The sequence below is a fragment of the Ipomoea nil genome, unplaced genomic scaffold, assembly GCF_001879475.1.
Source record: "Ipomoea nil cultivar Tokyo-kokei standard unplaced genomic scaffold, Asagao_1.1 scaffold1576, whole genome shotgun sequence".
Classification (NCBI taxonomy): Eukaryota; Viridiplantae; Streptophyta; class Magnoliopsida; order Solanales; family Convolvulaceae; genus Ipomoea; species Ipomoea nil.
In genome coordinates, this window is record NW_017618004.1 from 3,163,310 (window position 1) to 3,182,858 (window position 19,549).

At 32.8% G+C, this 19,549-nt stretch overlaps 2 protein-coding genes across 4 annotated transcripts; one reads left to right on the forward strand and one right to left on the reverse strand.

Annotated features, from left to right (window-relative positions):
• Positions 1-923: 923 nt before the first annotated feature.
• LOC109190794 (transcription factor bHLH123-like) lies at positions 924-4,110 on the forward strand. 3 transcript variants are annotated; one of them, XM_019341406.1, is made up of 8 exons: positions 924-1,440; positions 1,543-1,637; positions 1,668-1,948; positions 2,144-2,263; positions 2,370-2,435; positions 2,579-2,644; positions 2,764-2,814; positions 3,376-4,110. In XM_019341406.1, exons 1-8 carry the CDS (start codon positions 1,088-1,090, stop codon positions 3,505-3,507), a joined length of 1,164 nt encoding a protein of 387 aa, XP_019196951.1. In that variant the 5' UTR covers positions 924-1,087; the 3' UTR covers positions 3,508-4,110. The 3 variants fall into 3 exon arrangements, with proteins under 3 accessions (XP_019196951.1, XP_019196949.1, XP_019196950.1); XM_019341404.1 differs by having other exon boundaries at positions 1,543-1,948; XM_019341405.1 differs by having other exon boundaries at positions 1,546-1,948.
• A 7,363-nt stretch (positions 4,111-11,473) lies between these two features.
• Positions 11,474-14,115, reverse strand: LOC109190795 (probable NAD(P)H dehydrogenase (quinone) FQR1-like 1). The gene is made up of 4 exons (XM_019341407.1): positions 13,958-14,115; positions 13,104-13,197; positions 12,010-12,272; positions 11,474-11,896 (listed from the first exon to the last, which is right to left on the reverse strand). The coding sequence occupies exons 1-4, from the start codon at positions 13,978-13,980 to the stop codon at positions 11,665-11,667; spliced, it is 612 nt and encodes a 203-aa protein (XP_019196952.1). The 5' UTR covers positions 13,981-14,115; the 3' UTR covers positions 11,474-11,664.
• Positions 14,116-19,549: the final 5,434 nt, after the last annotated feature.

A 19,549-nucleotide genomic window follows, 5' to 3' on the forward strand; every position in this document is an offset into this window, starting at 1 on the left:
TAGGTTATGATCTCATCTAAGGATTGTTAGATGAAAAGTTCAGTGTAAGTATAGCAAGTTGAGTCGATCGCACTAAAAGAAATGCCTAATCATAACGCAATGCCGATGTTTGACTTCACTTATTGTGTGAGCTAAAAATACAAATTGACAATTACCAGGAATTGAGTCTTACCATTCTCTCAAAATGATTGACTCTTCGTGCACAGTAAGTAAATATTTAGTCTCCATATTCAGCTGAGTTACCATAATTTATATCTTCTGAGATGCTCTGTCGAGTTGGGACGGGGTCTTTGGATTGGGGATTCGAACAACAAAAATACAAAGGAATAAGGGTCAAATAGGCCATCGAACTGCACCCGGTAAAACAATTAGGCCACTGAACTTAAAAAACCAACAATTAGGTCCCTAAACTAATCAATTTCAAACAATTTTTCCAATTTAAAGGTTTCAAACAGGTCAACAGGTCATCCTTCCAAATTAATTATTTTTTAAATTTTAAATTTTAAAAATTAATTAGTTTTAAATTAAACTAAAAAAAAAAAAAAAAAAAAAAAAAAAAAACTGGTTCCGGCTGGATTCCAGTTTTTTTTTTTAGTTTAATTTAAAACTAATTAATTTTTTAAAAAAATAATTAATTTGGGAGATGACCTGTTGACCTGTTGGAAACCTTCCAATTGGAAGAATTGTTTGAAATTGATTAGTTTAAGGACCTAATTGTTGGTTTTTTAGGTTCAGTGGCCTAATTGTTTTATCGTGTGCAGTTTGATGACTTATTTGACCCTTATTCCAAATACAAATTAAAACGATTTCCAAAATGACTTTTCATTGTGCTATGAAAACCCTAATGTGAAATGAAAAGTCAAATCAGGCCAATTCACGAATTTCTTCAACTTAGCGTTACTATAAATACTCTCATCCAGCGCTTTGATTTCATTTTACAAAGCCAAATCCCCAAGATTGATCGACAAGATAATAAGAATCCTTCACCCACACCACATAAAATAAAAAAGGAGAACAAAAAGTATAAAATACTATATATTATTATCAGCTTGGAATTGAAGAATTAAAGATTATCAGAGAAGAATCCATGGCAGAAGAATTTCAACTTGGGAGTGGAAATTGGTGGGAATCATCATCATCATCATCATCAAGATTAAATCACCGGTTTGAGAGCAGTAGTGGATCGTCTTCATCATCAACGGCAGCAATATCATCAACCCAGAATGATGTTAGCATGGAAAGCAGCGGCTTTATTGGGTGCTGGCCGACACACCTTATAGTGGACTCCAAACCTAAATCTTCCTTGGATTCCGTGTCGGCTGCCGGCGGCGGCGGCGACGCTGCTCTTTTGTCTCATCACGGTTTCCACAACATCATGGGTTTAGGTCTTTCTCCCCAACAAATACCCTGCTGGAATAATAATAATATTCCTTCTTTATTGTAAGCCAGGCCACTTATCTTATCTTCTACTCATCGATCATCATCGGATTTTTTTTTTTTTTTTTTTTTTTTTTGTTGATTTTGTTTTTTTTTGGGTTTTAGTAGCTCGAACGCGAACGCGAGTTTTCAGCAGGATTGTTCGTCCTCGTACGATTACGACAAGCAAATGAACCGGCTTTCGCTAGATCAACCTCAACCAACGCCGCCGCTGTCGTCTCTCGAGGGTTCAACCGCCAGCTCCGACTTGGATAGAACCGCTTCCGCGGTTCTGCAACCTGAATCGTCGCCAATGAATTTTTCTTATGATGTTTCACAAAATTATGGGATGAAACCAGGCGGCGGCGGCGGCGCCGTCATCGGCGACATCACGTCTCCCACGTGGTCCAAGTTTCCTCAGTTTCTCCGACCTAGGCAGCCGCAGTTCTCCAACAACACAACCTTCTGGAACGCCGCTATGAACGACGACGACGCACAGTTCAGCCTCTTCCCCGTCGATGAAAAACCAAAGGTTATTAGAACTTGCATGACACTATACAACATCTCATTTGATCTGTTTCCTCTATAATTGTTGGACAGTGACTCAGAGGGTCGAGTCTAGCATCTGCTAAAAAATAAAATAATGTATTAATTATTGACTTATTAAATGTTTGATTTGATAATTGGTATCAGAGCAGTTTATAATTACTGTAATTTCTGGGAACAGAATATATCAGCAGGCCAGCGAGATTCAAGTACGGCAACGAAGACGGCGGGCTGTACGGAAACGTCAAGCAAAAGGCCGCGCGATCAGAACGACACGGCGACACCCATGCCAGCTTTTAAGGTATGTAGGTTAATTGTCGGAGAGCTAGCTTTTAGACAGATAATCTATCAAGATTAATTGGGTGATTAAGTTGATGGAATAATTGAGTTTAATCGATGGCAATTAGGTACGGAAAGAGAAGATGGGGGACAGAATCACAGCACTCCAACAATTAATTTCTCCTTTTGGAAAGGTAAAACAATACACATCCATTTTTAAGTTTTAACTTTGTGAGTAATATGGCAATAAGGTGATCGAGAGGTGATTAACTTTATTAATTATGTTTTAGTGTCAGGCTAATTAAAGTTTTTTTTTTTTTTTTTTTTTTTTTATAAGACTGACACAGCTTCTGTGCTCTCCGAGGCCATTGAATACATCAAGTTCCTCCATGATCAAGTCAATGTAAATTTGACACTACTTATAATTATTATTTTGAAAATTTTCTGTTAGAGTTCATATATTAAAACAACCTATGAGTAATTGAATTCTCATGAATTTGGTGTTCCTGTGGAAAATTGCAGGTCTTGAGCACACCATACTTGAAGAGTGGAGCTTCCATGCGGCATCAACTGGTAAGGAAATGTTCTAGTTCCATTCTACTATACATCTTTTTGGGCGGAGGCCGGTGAAAGGCCACCCAAGTTCAATATCAGGTGGCCGGAAAGGGCGAAGGTCTAGCCTGAAAGGTCAAATTCAGCATCTTACCTCTAAAAAATGTGGCAGTATAAGAAAATAAAATTACACATGCGTTACTAATTATTACTTTAGGCGTAGTGATACACATTTGATCCTAACACATTTCAATCTACTCTAATTCACTTTTTTCATAACTCCATTTTAGTTACAAGCATAATTTAATTAGTCCATGGACTTTGCAAATTACTCTGTGAATCCGGGTCCAAATGTTTCACAATTTAGCTTTTAAAAATTCACAATTTGTATACTATGAACACATAATGTTAACATATATGTAATTGATCGATTACATTATTTTGTATTCATAAGTTCTTTTCAAATAATGCAGTCACACAATATTAACAGATTATGATTTGATGACCCTGTATTGTATTCACAGATTTCATTCTACAGTTGTTATGGGTTTTGACTTAGAAACACAATTTATATCGATGCAGAATTTCGAGAAATCCAAGAATCCAGAAACAGCAAGCGGGCAAGATCTTAGGAGTCGGGGATTGTGTTTGGTGCCGATATCCAGCACGATGACCTTCCCTCTCACACCAACGTTTGGTGGATGTTTTAGATAAGAGGGACGACAACAACACTACAATTCTTGTTATATTATATGAGTTCTCAATCTCACTAACTATGATTACTGATCGTTACATGATTATTACACTGTAAATGCAATGTATACTCTATATTATAACGATAATTAGATACTGATATGATATCTAAACATCATTATAATAAAGAGTATACAAGTGAGTACAAAACACAAAATTAATATGTGTTAATTCTAGCATGTGCTCTGACTCGTGTAATAAATTTTTTTTGGTTATAAGTGGAGGTAGGAATGATGAGGATGATAAGAAAGGAAAAAGGTGATCGGGCCGGGGCACCGTACAATCAGCAGTGCTGGTAGTACTAGTCCATACAGGTCCAGATGATGATGAGAAGGGGAAAGTAAAAAAGAAAGAAAGGGAAAGGGAAAGGAAATGTGGCTTTAGAGGACAGGTGATTGTAGTGCCAGCTACAGGCAAAATCATACAACTTTGGCAAATATTAGGGACCATATATATATATATATATATATATATATATATATATATATATCTCGTAGTTGCAAATGTAGCCATGTATGTAATACTTCAAGAATTATATGATTAAAGCTGCAGGTGTGTTAAGGATATAGAGCAATTAATTGATTTCATTATATCAGTTACATACATACTATGGATGATAAATCTTAGATAAGACTTGTTTTTAGCGATAGGATGAGAGTTTGATTGTTGTCACGAACCTTTTTATGAGTTTGAAAACAGATTCATAAGGTTTAGAATATAGTCCGGTGAAGTGAAAAAAACAAAAAAAAAAAAAAACAAAAAAGTAATGGAATTCAAGAACAAGGGTGTTGGGGGGAAATGATTTGATTATAAGAAATATGACTTTTTGATATGTTTATGTGTTTGGAATAAGTTAGTGGAAGTCGGAGGTGAGGTCGGGGTGGCCCATGCCACAGGCCACCATCTTTTTAGGGTGTATATATTATTGTATTAATTTTATTTTTTATAATTTCCTGTTTAATATTCTTTAAAATTATCATGAATAAGAAATGGAAGGGTGTAGGTGAAGGAGCTATCAACCATGCTTTTTGTGCTTTTTATCGAGTGGTCACGTTGAACTGCTTCCATTGGAAGGCATCTTTTTAATACTTTGTTGCATACATTTCCCAAATTAAACTAGCACAAATTTATTCCACATTTTTGCACCTTTCCATTGTTTTTATTTCCATATTATAATCATACAATTGCGTTCTTAAATCTTAACTCATTAACTAAGCATTATTTTATATTATCAAGTCACGAGATTTGAAAATATCTTAATATGAATACAAAGTTAAGTGTAGATATTAACTTATAAGTAGTAACACATTTACTTAGCTTCAATTTATTATCATATTTTGTTTGTGTAGTATATTTGTACATTTGAAAATCTTAACGTACTTAGACAGAAAATCTTTTTTTTTTTTTTTTTTTTACCTCTTCTCCATAGGTTTTCGCTCTAATACGTAATGGTATGAACAAAGACCTAACTATTCGATCTAGTTCATGTACTTAACTCGAATATTATATATTGTCTAAATTTTCATCAATAGTCTATGTGAGACACATCACTATTTATATTAAAAATGATCATTAGAAATGGTCTGCTCTGCACGAGTAACTCAATTGGTTCATAAGTAACAAATTGTAAGTAAAAACGTAAAATAGAATCCTGAGGATCGCAATGTGGGTGTTACACAGAATGTAGTGGGTTCTAGTCAGTAAGTCACTGTGATTACCAACTTCACAAATCTTATCGGGTCCCAAGACGACTGATCTCGTCTTTTGTGGGCAAGATAGGAAGGGTGTAAGTCCGATATGATGTATGCCAAATCTAATAGCATCTAAAGATGTGGGGTAATCATCGTTAGGATTGTGAAGAGCCTAATCTAATGTTGCAAATGCCTGATACCAAGTGTTTTCTTAGATATTGTTTGGTTATTCTGTTTGTGCATGCATGAAAGAGAATAATTCTTGAAATCAAATTTACTGTTCAATTACCATTAGAGAGTTGTCAAGAGCTTTCAAAGAAGACAAATCTTGGACACAAGATATATGCTTGTTGTCTTGGAAAAAAAATCATAAGCTCTTTTTTTCTTCCTCATTTTTATTTCATTGTTCAAAAGTAGGAGAAGAAAAGAGTAATGAGTTTTATAATTACTTAAAGATTTGAATCCTACTCTATGATAACAAAAATATGCAAACAAATACAATAATAGATTATTGATAGTATGGTCTTCAGAATGGTACAGTCTCACGCCATATGGTCTCCTTCTTCAGGATATTAATTAGCTAGTTTTTACTTGTCTTCTTTTGCAAATGTGTACTTTCATTTTGTTAAGCGCTCAACTAATGTTGTTGCTCACTTATTGGCTCGAGATGCTAGTTTGTCTTCAGGTAGTCGGGTTTGGTTAGATATCGCCCCCTCGTTTGTTTCTAATAATACGGTGTGTAATGACTTGATGCTTATATAATAATTTTGGTGTGTTTTGTTAAAAAAAAAAAAAAAAGTATCAAGTTTCATAATACGATATAAAAGTCTCCAATCAAACATAATCTAAATAATCTAAATATATATTGCACCCCAATTTCAAAAGCAGCTATTACTCTAAACAGTTGATAAATAAAATTAATCGCAGTTAAACATTGCTCCAATAGAAAATTAAAATATTTTTAGTGATGAAACAAATAAACAAAGAAAAAAAAAGTTTTCGTTGATGTGAAAACAAAATTAAAAAGAGATCCCAAAACACTCACACGCTTCATTCTTCATATGACATAATGTGTGTATAATGTGGATGTTTAGGTTTTTAAATTGAGCAAATTTCATTTTTAGTCCATTAACATTGTAGTATTATTAAATTTAATTATAATTTTTAAATTTTAACTTTTGATTTTCATTTGTTTGTCACAATTATTTTTTTATTTAAAATTTTGTCATTCCATTTTTCTCCTAACATATAATTTTCTCCTTTTTTCGTAAACTATATATTTTAATTAAATGATTGAGTGATAAAAATTTAAGTGCAAAACTAATTGTGGTAAATAAATAAAAATTAAGAATGTAATGAAACAAAATAAAAATAGTAAAATTAAAGGTGACAATACCATAATAGTTGATGACTAAAATTAAAATTTCCTCTTTTTAATTTGTCCTGAACTATTTATAAATTAATGTATAAAATAATAATAATAATAATAATAATAATAATAATAATAATAATATAATAATAATAATAATAATAATAAGATAAAAATTTATTTATATGAAAATTTTGCTTGCATTTAATTTTTAAATTAAATCGAACCATAATTTCATTGTTTTGTTATTGTTATTGTATATATACATAAAGGCTTTAATTTCTTGTGTCATCAAAATGGCCTCCCAATCTGTGAATTGAAGTTCTTCCTTCATATAATACTGGAAATGGCAACTTACTCCCTAACAATGTTCTAACATCTAGACTCTCTTTCTTTTCCAACAAATTACATAAAATGATTATTATGAATCTAAAGGTTTTTCTTTTAAAAAAAAATTTAAAAAACATATTTATTGCAAACATAAAGAATATAATAAAACAAAGATAGAAAGTGACAAAGACATGACCTTCCAAAAAAAAGGCATAAACATGTAACAAAACCAACTAAGAATAAGATTTTCTTTTGTATTTTTTCTTTTCTTAACTAAAGGAAAAGAAGAATTATAGTAATATTGGGAAGATAATCTCATCCGCTCTCCAACGTCATCATACACGTCTTCAAAAACTACATCAATTGTCCACTCCCAAGATGATCGAGGAATAATGTGAATTATCATTCAAATGACTTGAACTAATCTAAAAACATAATAAGTTCCAATCCAGGTTATACCCCTGATTTTTGTCCCTTTTTTCTGTTAAATTTTTTTTTGTACCTTATGCTATAAAAGTTGTACTACATAATTTTTTGGACAAAAATATCCCTGCCGTTATAACTTCTGTTATCTTTCCACACTATTATTACTATGTACATGCATACACAATAATTTTTTTCTTACATCCTTCAATGGTAAGTTTTAATTCATTTATGTTACCATAGTTATATATAGTAATTTATCATACAATTATATATACAATTCATACAATTATATATATATATATATATATATATATATATATATATATATATATATATATATACACACACACACACACACACTATTATTTAAAAAAAAAAAAGATATATAACTAAGATTTTAATATTTAATTTTAATATTGGGCATATATTTTTTACGCATCGCGCATATAAAATACTAGTAATATCAATATATTCCAACTAATCGCTACAAGCCTGGCCTTATCCCTAACTGTGACATTGTTCACTAGAAGCTAAGGTTAGGGAAAGAATTTAAAGTAAAAGTATTATCACCAACAAGGACGGATCAAGAAAATCATCTGAGTGAGCGAAGTTTAAATAACATTAAAAATGGTAATGACAGAATATCAAACAACCATAATATGGTTAAAATACAAAATACATTATAAATTACAATAGAATATTTTTGATAAATTACATGATAGTTAAGGTCGGAGCAAAAAATATACTTGAGTGGAGTGAAAATGTGAAAATGTGAAAATATTTATGACAAAATATGAAACATAATCAATTAAAAAAAATAATTTAAATAACACTATATTCAGATGACATGTAGTGACCTCTCCTATATGGGAGGTCATGAGATCGAGCCTCAGTGGATGCGTTGTTGACTTTTTGTGCTTCAATAGGTTGAGAAAGCATGTTTGAACAGATATTTGTTGTGCTTCAATAGGTTGAGAAAGTATGTTTGAACAGATACTACAATGTAACAGAGTCAGTAGCATTAAAAAAAAAATATTCATAAATACTTTTTAATTTTAATTCTTTTAGTTAGATCAACTTTAAGTTTTTCTAAATTAATTCGAATACAATGAAGTATAATATAATAGTATATACTACATTAGTTAACTGATTCATAAAAAGTATACTAAAAGACCATTATTTAATTTGTTAATTAAATGATTCATAAAAAGTAAACTAAAAAATATTTAATTTATCTTGTGAAGGAATGAAAGAGATAAAATAAACGAGAGAAGATAAGTACAAGTACGTAATATTGCAAATGAGATTTGGACGTGTGATGACATAAGCTTTTTAACATCAAGTTTGGAGTTCAACCAATTAATCTACTCAAACTATTAGTAATTTAAACATAAATATAGGTTTTATATAAAATTTAATGTTATATATGTTATATACATATATATATAAAGAGGTGGGGTGGGGTGGGACGACTGCCCACAGTGACTTCGTCTCTGATCACCAATATTCTAAACAATTTCACAACTATGTTGGTGTGTCATCATCTGCAGCTGCTTGGTGCCACCATTTTTCGAAACTAAGCTACCATTAGTTTTTTTGTTGAGCTTTACACGCTTCATACTCCTCTTAAATCTTGAATGAACACCTAATTTAACCTTACAACGACTTTGCCTACTAGGATGAGAACCTAAGAAAAAGATTTGTTTCTCAAATCCCCCTCCTCAAACTACATACTTCAATTCTATAGACTGCAACACACATTCAGAACTTAACTCTCTGAACTACACTCAACACCATTCAAGGTTTTCTAATCACCAATTATAAAGTCAACACACAATGCTCCACGTCTACCACTAAAAGTTGTTTCTAACAACTAGATTTCATTATTTTCATTGTTGTCTTATTCAAGAAAATCTATTAACCAAATCATACTCCTCACTCCCTACATATAATTGTGACAATATAATTCTCAAGTTTAGTCAATATAAGTAAATCAAACATCACATCTTTTATTTTCAACACATTTTTTCAATTGATGCGACTATTACTAAAGGTAGGTTTAATATCCGGAAACAATAATTTTCATTAAAAAAAAAAAAACATGTTTCTTATCCTTGTTTTCAATTTAGAATTGAAAATAATTTTTTTTTTTTTTTCATTTTTCTCAACTTGACAAAGAATTTGATTGGGAAATTAAACACGTTTTTTTTTTTTTTTTTGTTATTTTTCAAATGTAAAAATAATCGTAACTCCACTTATGATTGATTACCTCTTACATGAATTTTCTTTTTCCTCTACCAAGACTCGATCATGTGTCCTTGCACACAATTTACCACTCAAGAACAAACTGACTTACTTGTGTGAACAGGGGCGGATCTACAGTGGGGGCAGCTGCCCCCACTCACCCCACCCCCACCCCTACCCCTACCCCTATATAACTCTTGTATATATATATATATATATATATATATATATATATATATATATATATATATATAGTACAATATTTAGTATAAGTAAATAAAACAGGTAATATTAACAAATTGTTAGTTAGCTTAGATGGCAGAGCATGTTCCTTTACTTGGGGAAGGTCAAGGGTTCAAATCTTATATTGTATTTACACCACATTAGGCTTTCAAAATATATGTATATACTTTTATATTAATAATAAGATGTGTAATTTATAATGTGTTTTTCATTAATAATAAGATGTATAATTTATAATGTGTTTTCTATTAAAATTATTTTATCAAATTAATTATGTTTTATATTTTATTATAAATATATATTTTTTATTTTTCGCTCATATCTAACCATATTTATGACCAACTTCAGATGTGTAATTTATAATGTGTTTTTTATTAATAATAAAATATGTAATTTATAATGTGTTTTATATTAGAATTATTGTATCAAATTAATTACGTTTCATATTTTGTTTATTTTTCACTCATATCTAACAATATTAATGGCTAACTTTTTAATTGTTTTATTCTTTTTTAAGTTATACATTTTATTTTAATGTTTCGCCCCCACTGAACAAAATTTTTGTATCCGCCACTGCGTGCGAACTTCAATATAACTTACTTGTATTTAGGATTAGATGTTATTATTTGCACCCATCCCGAACTTGTTTGAATATATTTTAAAAGATTTAATACCCAAAATCGTCCTCGACTATAGTGGTTTTTTTCAATTTCGTCCTAAACGACTTTGGTGACCTAATATCGTCCTAGACTTTTGTGTTTCGCTCAATTTAGTCCTCCATTTGTTATTCAGTCAAATTGGTGTTAAATAAAGGGACAATTCAGTAATGTCAATATTGATATCTCTTTACTTTCAACTTGTGAAGTGCGAAATTCCTCTTTCTTGTACGAATTACACCCAGAATTACTCCCAGACCTGCAAATTAAATTTTATATTCGCAGTTTTAGGAGTAATTCTGGAAGTAATTCTTAAAAAAAAAAAAAAAGATTTCGCAGTTCACATGTCTATGAGTAAAGAGATGCCAATATTAAAATTACTGAATTGTCTATTTATTTAATACCAAATGGACAAAGTAACAAATGAGGGACTAAATTGAGCAAAAATACAAAAGTCTGGGACTAAATTGAGCGAAACACAAAAGTCTAGGACGATATTAGGTCACCAAAGTCGTTTAGGACGAAATTGAGAAAAATCACTATAGTCGAGGACGATTTTGGGTATTAACTCTATTTTAAAATATACACATAAGAATTTCCTACTACTCAAATACGTGAAAAGTATTATTTTTTCTACTTGAATTGAACCCATCTCACATCCGATTATCAATCACCCGAAACTGTCCGATTAGGATTCCCAAGGGCCAATTACTTGGTCTTACCTAACAAACTGTAATCCCTATATGTTATTCATATCATACAAATTAGACTTGAAAAGTATCACTCAAATATATATAAATATTCAGAATAAAGTTTAGATATCATAGATACCATATGACGCACACACATGGAAAATAAACACGTTTTCTGATTTTTCATCATTTCCCTGATAGAAAAAAAAAAAAAAATTTTAAAAACACTAAACAGGCTGCAATACATTCTTATAAAATTATATTATGCTAAAAATATACTTGAACCAATTGTTATACCAATTGATGCAGATGGAGATATAGTCCTCAATAGCATATAATACACAAAGTGTACACAAGAAAGATTTCACAATCACTGAATCAAAGATATAAGTTGTAGACGACCTTCGGGAGTTAAAAGATTATAATTAAAAAAGAATGCGACTAGGAATAATGTATGAGAGAAGTAATTAGGCAGCACTCTTGAGCTTCTTGGCGATGGCGGCAATGTATTTCCCCTGGTGTAAAGCCTGCTGTAGTTCGAGTTCAGATGGCTGTCTGGAGCCGTCCCCTGCGTAAGTTCCAGCACCGTAAGGACTTCCACCTTTGACACTCTCCATTTCGAACATGCCAGCACCAAATGTGTATCCAATGGGCACAAAGATCATCCCATGGTGAACGAGCTGAGTGATGGCAGTCAAGCTATATAGTATTTAATGAGGAAAAGAAAGATAGTTCAATGGTCCTGTTATACCCAGTATTTCAAATAGTGAAATATCATTGGTTACTTTAGAAATCTGCAAGCAATAACTTACGGTGTTGTCTCCTGCCCACCACCTTGGGATCCAGTGCTGTAGAATATGCCAGCAGGCTTGCCAGCCAGCTGTTGTGTTCTCCATAGACCTCCAGTTGCATCAAGAAATGCTTTAAACTGAGCAGCCATCATGCCGAACCTTGTAGGGAAGCCAAAAACAAAGCCATCAGCCTCAGCCAGGTCATTAGGTGTAATAATAGGTACATCACTCTTTGGAGGCGCACTCATTTTTGCTAGAACCTCATCTGACAGAGTTTCAGGCACCTGTCATGTGAAATGTTGTTCTTTTAGAATTAGAAGGCATAATAAGTTCATGCTAAACCAATTTTCTTAGTAAATCTAGAATGTCTCTGTAAAGGAACTCTATGTAGGAAAACAGAAAGAAAATGAGACAATCAAAATATTATCATCATTATTATTATTTCAGTTTTTTTTTTTTATTAAGTAGGTATCTGAATGATCTAGCAAGTTAATTCTTGTAATCCAGAGAACGAGATGAACTAACTAAGATGGCACCCCTAAAGTATCCAGGAATGGATGAATAGACCAGTAACAAATACTAATTATCCAGAGAGAGAAATACTTACTTTCATGACAGAATAGGTGGAAAAGTATCAGAACAGAGGTTATGTCATATCAATTAACTGAAATAGTAAGGATCAAGGTTCCCAATTCCAATGAAATATACAAATTCATTGTTGCAACTGCTGATGTCAAAGCTACTCTACTCAATGGAAGTATTATAATTCTAAATCTGTGACATAATTCACTATTTTTCTTTTTAATTTACTCTGTTACTCTAATTTAGGTTTACTAATTCTTCAATTTATATTATACAAGGCCATCAGTGGCTCATCTACTTTGTGATAACTTGAAGTTTTACCCAGAAGAGATGTGAGGAACACAGTTTAGTTTACAGGAAAGAAACAGTTTAAAGGAAATACTCATACAGCCATAAAGATATTAGATATCTATCTATAATCTTGTAGCCCAACAATTTTCATTGTCGAACAACATATGAAGGTCCTTACTCAAGCATATAATTTATATTACAATGCATTTAAAGAACGAAATGGCAAGGAAAGGAAAACCTACTTGCCACAGTTTGGCTTCAACACCTTCAACAGATGAAGCCCCTTTCTTTATCTCTTCTGCTAGTTTCTCCACATGTCCATACATAGAGTAATATCTATTGAACAAATAGAAATTTAATAGCCATATCTGATAAAAATACATGCAATTGAACACCAATCGCAGATCACACAATTAAAATCAATTTATTTTTAATCAAATATTGTATACTATAACGTATTGTCGTGACAAATTGTCATTCATATTCATTGGCTGCTACTCGTAAATAACCTGCCATAGATAAATCATAAATACCACATAATATAGAACAGAGATTTGCTAAAAAGAAATCAATAAAAGTCGCACTACCTAATACTAATCAATTACATTTTTTTTTTTTTAAATTTTGGCTCGAAGAGGTCCTGTACACAAGGCTCTTCGTCTCCTCTAAATTCTCTAATTGGTCAAGATCCTTCAATGACCAAGGTTTCTAGCGAGATTCCAACTGCGGTCAAACCAATTGAACTAGCCTGATCATAACTATTATATTTGTATTATTATTATTTCTAGTGAGATTCCAACTGCGGTCAAACCAATTTACAGCACAAAATTAACACAACTAGCCTGATCATAACTAAACGGAACCAGAAAATTATGCTGAAAAAAAAATCAATCACAAATCACAATCATTTCCAAATAGAAAATCAAAATAATTTCCAATTCACAAATCGCGATAATCGGCAACCACATATAGAAACCATGCAATCAGGACCTCATCAGGAAATTTAAAAAATCGGAGGAAAAAAAAAAAAAAAAAAGAGGAGCGTTAAAAATAGACAGATAAATCTAGAGATTGTGACGAAGAAGAATCGACTTACACGATGTAAACTTTGGCAGCCATTATCAATCTGATTAGAGCGGAGAGAATTTCGAGTTTCGGTGTGGCTAGAGAGCGTTGACGACTGAGCGCCAGATGGCTAAGCCTCCCTATTTATAGTAGCTCGCCTTTGAGTGATGAATGTTTTAAACAAAACTGCGGATAAGTAATTCAGTAGGCGATCCTGCAATAATTAACGGAGAGCTTCAGGGTGAAACGACGACGTTTATCTGCGGCCATTTTTGGTAATTTAATTTTTTTTTTTTATTTCCGAGAAATCTCGAATTTAATGATGAGATATGTTGGACGTAATCATCATTTTTACCGGCGCTCTACGCCTATTTTATTTTATATTTTTATCCCCTTTTCTTTTTGGTCTGTTTCTCTTGAAAGTCAAGCAAGGGAAATAATTTTATCTTTTTCTCTTATCAGCATAATAAAATAAAATATTTCTGAACCCAACAATTTATGATAGTTAATTATTAGGAGAAAAATATATTTAGTTTCTTAATTGTTTAAGATGTAGATTTAGTGTTATAATTGTAATTAAAGTGTCGATTTGGGGTCCTTATGAACTAAATTTATCACTTAACAAAATAAATGATTTAATTTTTTAGTGATTAAATTCATCACCTTAATAATTATTGAGATTAAATTCACATCGTGAATAATTAAGAGATTAGATTATATAGGTTGTAAAGGTATCGAGTGTGGAGCGTTGAAGTTTGGTAGAATAATGGAGTGGGGAATGGTGGGAGGTGAGTGGAATAGTTTGACTGGCATGATGAAAATGGGGAGATGATGCACGACCATATATGGAAAACCAAACAAACACATAAAGTCAAGAAAAATGATTGCTTTGTTGGATCAAATTATTTGAAATTGGAGTCCTACTTGATTATTGTTATTATTGACTATGAAACATTGTTTATGGGGTTATATATATATATATATATATATATATATATATATATATATATATATATAATAATGCTCATATGCGGCAGTGGCTTTAGGTGCGGCGGTGCGGCCATATCAGCATCGTCCATTCTGCTCAATCTAACGGTAGCGACTAATTTCTGAAGATTTAAAGATTTAAGCACGTCCTGGTAAGTGGGGGGGTGTTATGGTAATTGTAGTGGTCATTTATATCGGTCGCTTGTCAGTATACACCAACAGTGTTAACAAAAGAAACCAATAGTGTTAGGAAAAAGCACCACAATGAACTGCATAAATACACCAAAAAACACACAACACACACAAAAAGTACACCATATAACTCACCACCCCAATGGTGTATTTCTGAACACTGTGTGATGCTTTTATTCATACCTAGTGGTGCGTTCTGGTGATGCGTAACTAATTTGTGCATGTCTTTTTGGTGTGCATTTTCTAACATGGATGGTGTATATTTGTATAACTATTAGTGCGGTCGCACTGACCGCTCGGGAATGCACCAACACGAATTCTCAAATACACCACAGTAAGGTTAATAATGCACCAATAACGAACATAAAACACACAACACTATGATTTGATCTATTCTGGTGCCCAATGACGACTTTAACCTTACAGTTCGCGTAGTGTGAGAACGCGCGCGAAAATATCGGAAAAGCCTTGATGAATGTGATTCGTTGAATTTATCTAATCTAATGGCCTACAATTAACCGCACCGTCGCACCTAAGTGTACTGCCGCACTTGAACATTCCCCTCTCTCTCTCTCTCTCTCTCTCTCTCTATATATATATATATATATATATATATATATATATATATATATATATATATATTGTTTGGTATGGATGGCAAATTATTGTGTGGATGGTTCACATAGTGTTGTGTGGACCATAATAAAAAGTACATTTTAATATGTTAAAAGTACAGTATTCGTGTACTGAATGTACATTATACAAAATAATTTACTTTTAATACTTAAATAATGTACTTTTCCTGAATATAATATATATTTTTAATATACTGAAAGTATATTATTTGTATACCGAATGTACATTATTTGATAATATGGTCCACATAATAATGACTGGATATGGATGAACCAAGCTGCTAAAAGTTTTACAAGTTATGATGATGTGACTTTTACATATATATATATATATATATATATATATATATATATATATATATATATATATATATATATATATTTTTGTATATATGGATGGCATATCGAATATTTTTATTCTTGAATATTTTTCTTAAATATATATATATATATATATATATATATATATATATATATATATATATATATATATATATATATATTGAAAGGTTCCTGTGCGGTTGGGTGCTTCCCGTGTGGTTGTGCGGTTAATTAATGTGCGTGAGCTTTGTACTTAACGTGCGTGAGTTTTGTACTTAATGTGCATGAGTCTTGTGCTTAATGTGTCTGAACTTTGTACTTAATGTGCGTGAATTTTGTACGTAATGTGCCTTGAGTCTTGTGTTTAATGTGCCTGAGATTTGTATTTAATGTGTGTGAGTGTGTAATGTTAATGTGCTCATGTTGCTCCTGTACATATACGTCTTCGTCTTCTCTTCATCTCTTTTCCCTTAATCCTCTCCTCCTCTCTCTATGTTCTTCTTCATATACGTCTTCGTCTTCTCTTCCTATTCCCTTAATCCTCTCTTCCCCTCTCTCTGTTCTTCATCATATACGTTTTCATCTTCTCTTCCTATTCCCTTAATCCTCTCTTTCCCTCTCTCTGTTCTTCATCATATACGTCTCCGTCTTCGTCTGACTTTTGTGTTTAACGTGTGTGAGTTTGTGGTCTGAATGTATTTTGTTTATAGCTTCCTGTGCGATTGTGTTAAAAGTCACGCATATTAAGCACAAACCTCCCGCACATTAAGCACAATACTCAAGCACATTAAGTACAAAACTCACGCACATTAACATTACACACCCACGCACATTAAGTACAAATCTCAGGCACATTAAGCACAAGACTCACGCACATTAAGTATAAAACTCACGCACATTTATCTACCGCACAACCGCACGGGAAGCCACAAATGCACCCGATCCCTTCCCTATATATATATATATATATATATATATATATATATATATATATATATATATATATATATATATATATATATATATATAAGTGTAGAGATTTATAGAATCATATAAAACATTATAGAACTCATATGGTTATAGAGAATTTAAGGAAGATTTTAGAAATATAATCATAGTAATACAATCAAGTAGATCTCCACCGTCCATTGAAGAGGTAGAATAAGTATAAATAACCTCGAGCTCATTTTGTAACAATCAAGTGATCCCAATTATTCGAATGAAGATAGAGGGTCATTAGTAGCTTAAAATAAGCTATATACACCTAAATAAATTATGCCAAACAAATTCATTAGTAGCTTAAAATAAGCAAATACTCATTTACGCTCATGGGCACAACTTCATAGAGAATTCATGAATGAATTATTTCCTTTTACGAAGACAATAAAAGTCCGGAAATAAGTTCAATAGTTCAAACAATGATTAATTGGGGGAAGCGTAAGGAAGATTTAAGAGGTTGAAAAGGCAATTCACACACGGAAACATGTTCAAGAGTTCAAATAATGCTCAATTGGGGGAAGCATTGAGGGAAGGTGGGCTCTTATAGCATCAATATCAGTGGTGGGCTCTTATAGCATCAATATCAGTGGAGTTTTTTCAATCGTTATGCTATGGACCTGTGTCCAGCATGCATGTTGGACACGGTAACTGTAACACCCCTGATTTTTACCACATTTTTAGAACTTAAATGCACAGGCAAACATCTAATCATCAAGACATAAAGCAACAGAAACTATATAAAATCGGGACATGTTATGCCACACCTATCGCATGTACAGGAGAGAAAAACTATCAATTCAACAAAAACATAAAGTGTCAAGGCACACCGGCCACTAAACTAGGCTCACAGACCAACAAAGATAACATCTACACAGGACAGCTAATCTATCTAGCAATACACGTCTAGCGCTCTCAGGCATCTACTCAAAACCTATAGAACAAGGGAATAAACATGGAGATAACACCCGGTCAGCGAATATTGCTGGTAACCCATCAATACGCGTTAAATAACATATATAGATAAGTATAAGTCAAAATCATTTTGAAACGGAATACAGTATATATCATTTCAAAATCAAGGAGAGAAGTCAACTTCAAAGACTCATCAAACACCCTCAAAAGAAATAGGAATCACCCTCCTCACAACAACAACAAGATAACAAACATGAAAGACAACACAACTCAGGATGCATTCTACTGATCACAAAGTAGAATACATCAAGACATACTAATAAGCAAAGAATTCACATTCACACAGTGGCAACTACATGCCACTGACAACTATATGTCACAAGTATCATAGTTCCACGTTCCAACCTTATGCCCTGTTTCAACCTTATGGCTACCCCCGACCTTATAACAGTTCCAACCTTTACCTCCTAGTGTCATCCTGTACTTCTGAGTCCAACCTTGTACCGCCAGGGACCGTCGTCCCCCCTCTAACAACCTCCAACATCCCGCTGAACTCTCAGTACACGAGAGTACCATTAACTTCATTCACATAGCCTCCAACATGTGAGCCAAGCTCATATAACACACCACCAATTTCAATCATAGTCACACAATATCATCATCATTACCAAGAAGATTAAGGCTCAACAATAACCTTAATCAAGTATCAAAGGGTACAACGATTTACATACGTTCATATCATTGGAATCAATCAATAGATCACAACAAAGACATGAAATCATACTCAACAACGAAGGATCACGATCCAACACCAAACGATTGTCAACACAAGTTGCCAATCCCAACAAGAAAGAACAAACCGCACATACTAGCATTTCAACATCAAACTAGCATGTTTATCAAATGGGTAAACCAAAAGTAGTTCCATAGAACATTCAAGACTCACAATAGCCCAACGAATCACAAAGTCGGACCCTTAGCACGATTCAAGACACCAAATCCTACATGGATTCCTAGCATACCGTTCTAGACATACGAAACGTCAAGAAGACTCACAAATAGCCCAATAAAACAACATCGGATGGTCAAAACATCAATACCGAGGCAAAAGAATCACTGGGAACAAATCCCCGCCCATCACCAACAATGTACCCCGCGGGGTGGGGCCACGGGTACACACCCACGAGGTCACCTGTTCCCCGCGGGTGGGGCGGCGAGTAGGCCTCTGCCCGCCGTTCCGCCCGCGGGTACTCCCCTGTACACCAAAATTATCCCTTCGGCGATTTTCAACAATAAGGCCAAGTTCAAGTCCAAAACACCTAAAATCTCACACACAACAATAATATGACTTGAACCCAAGAAATAGCCAAACAACAGCATTCAAGAACCCTAAGAACAAGCTCTAAACATGCATCACCACTAGACAATGTATCAAATTAATTTCGTTTAATTAAATATCTTCTTCTTCTTCTTCTTCTTTTTTTTTTTTTTTTTTTTTTTTGAGAAAAATGAAGAGAATTAAATATCTTTAAATAGTGATTGTCGCTATTAACAAGTTTCTCCCTAGTCTCACCGTC

Bases quoted from the DNA above. Each gene is read 5' to 3' on its own strand.
- LOC109190794 (XM_019341404.1), top strand. From the start codon at position 1,088: ATGGCAGAAGAATTTCAACTTGGGAGTGGAAATTGGTGGGAATCATCA. The intron at 1,441-1,542 runs GTAAGCCAGGCC...TTTGGGTTTTAG, and splicing joins AATAATATTCCTTCTTTATT to TAGCTCGAACGCGAACGCGA. The intron at 2,436-2,578 runs GTAAAACAATAC...TTTTTTTATAAG, and splicing joins TAATTTCTCCTTTTGGAAAG to ACTGACACAGCTTCTGTGCT.
- LOC109190795 (XM_019341407.1), bottom strand. From the start codon at position 13,980: ATGGCTGCCAAAGTTTACATCGT. The intron at 13,198-13,957 runs GTAAGTCGATTC...TTTGTTCAATAG, and splicing joins GCTGCCAAAGTTTACATCGT to ATATTACTCTATGTATGGAC. The intron at 12,273-13,103 runs GTAGGTTTTCCT...TTCACATGACAG, and splicing joins TTGAAGCCAAACTGTGGCAA to GTGCCTGAAACTCTGTCAGA.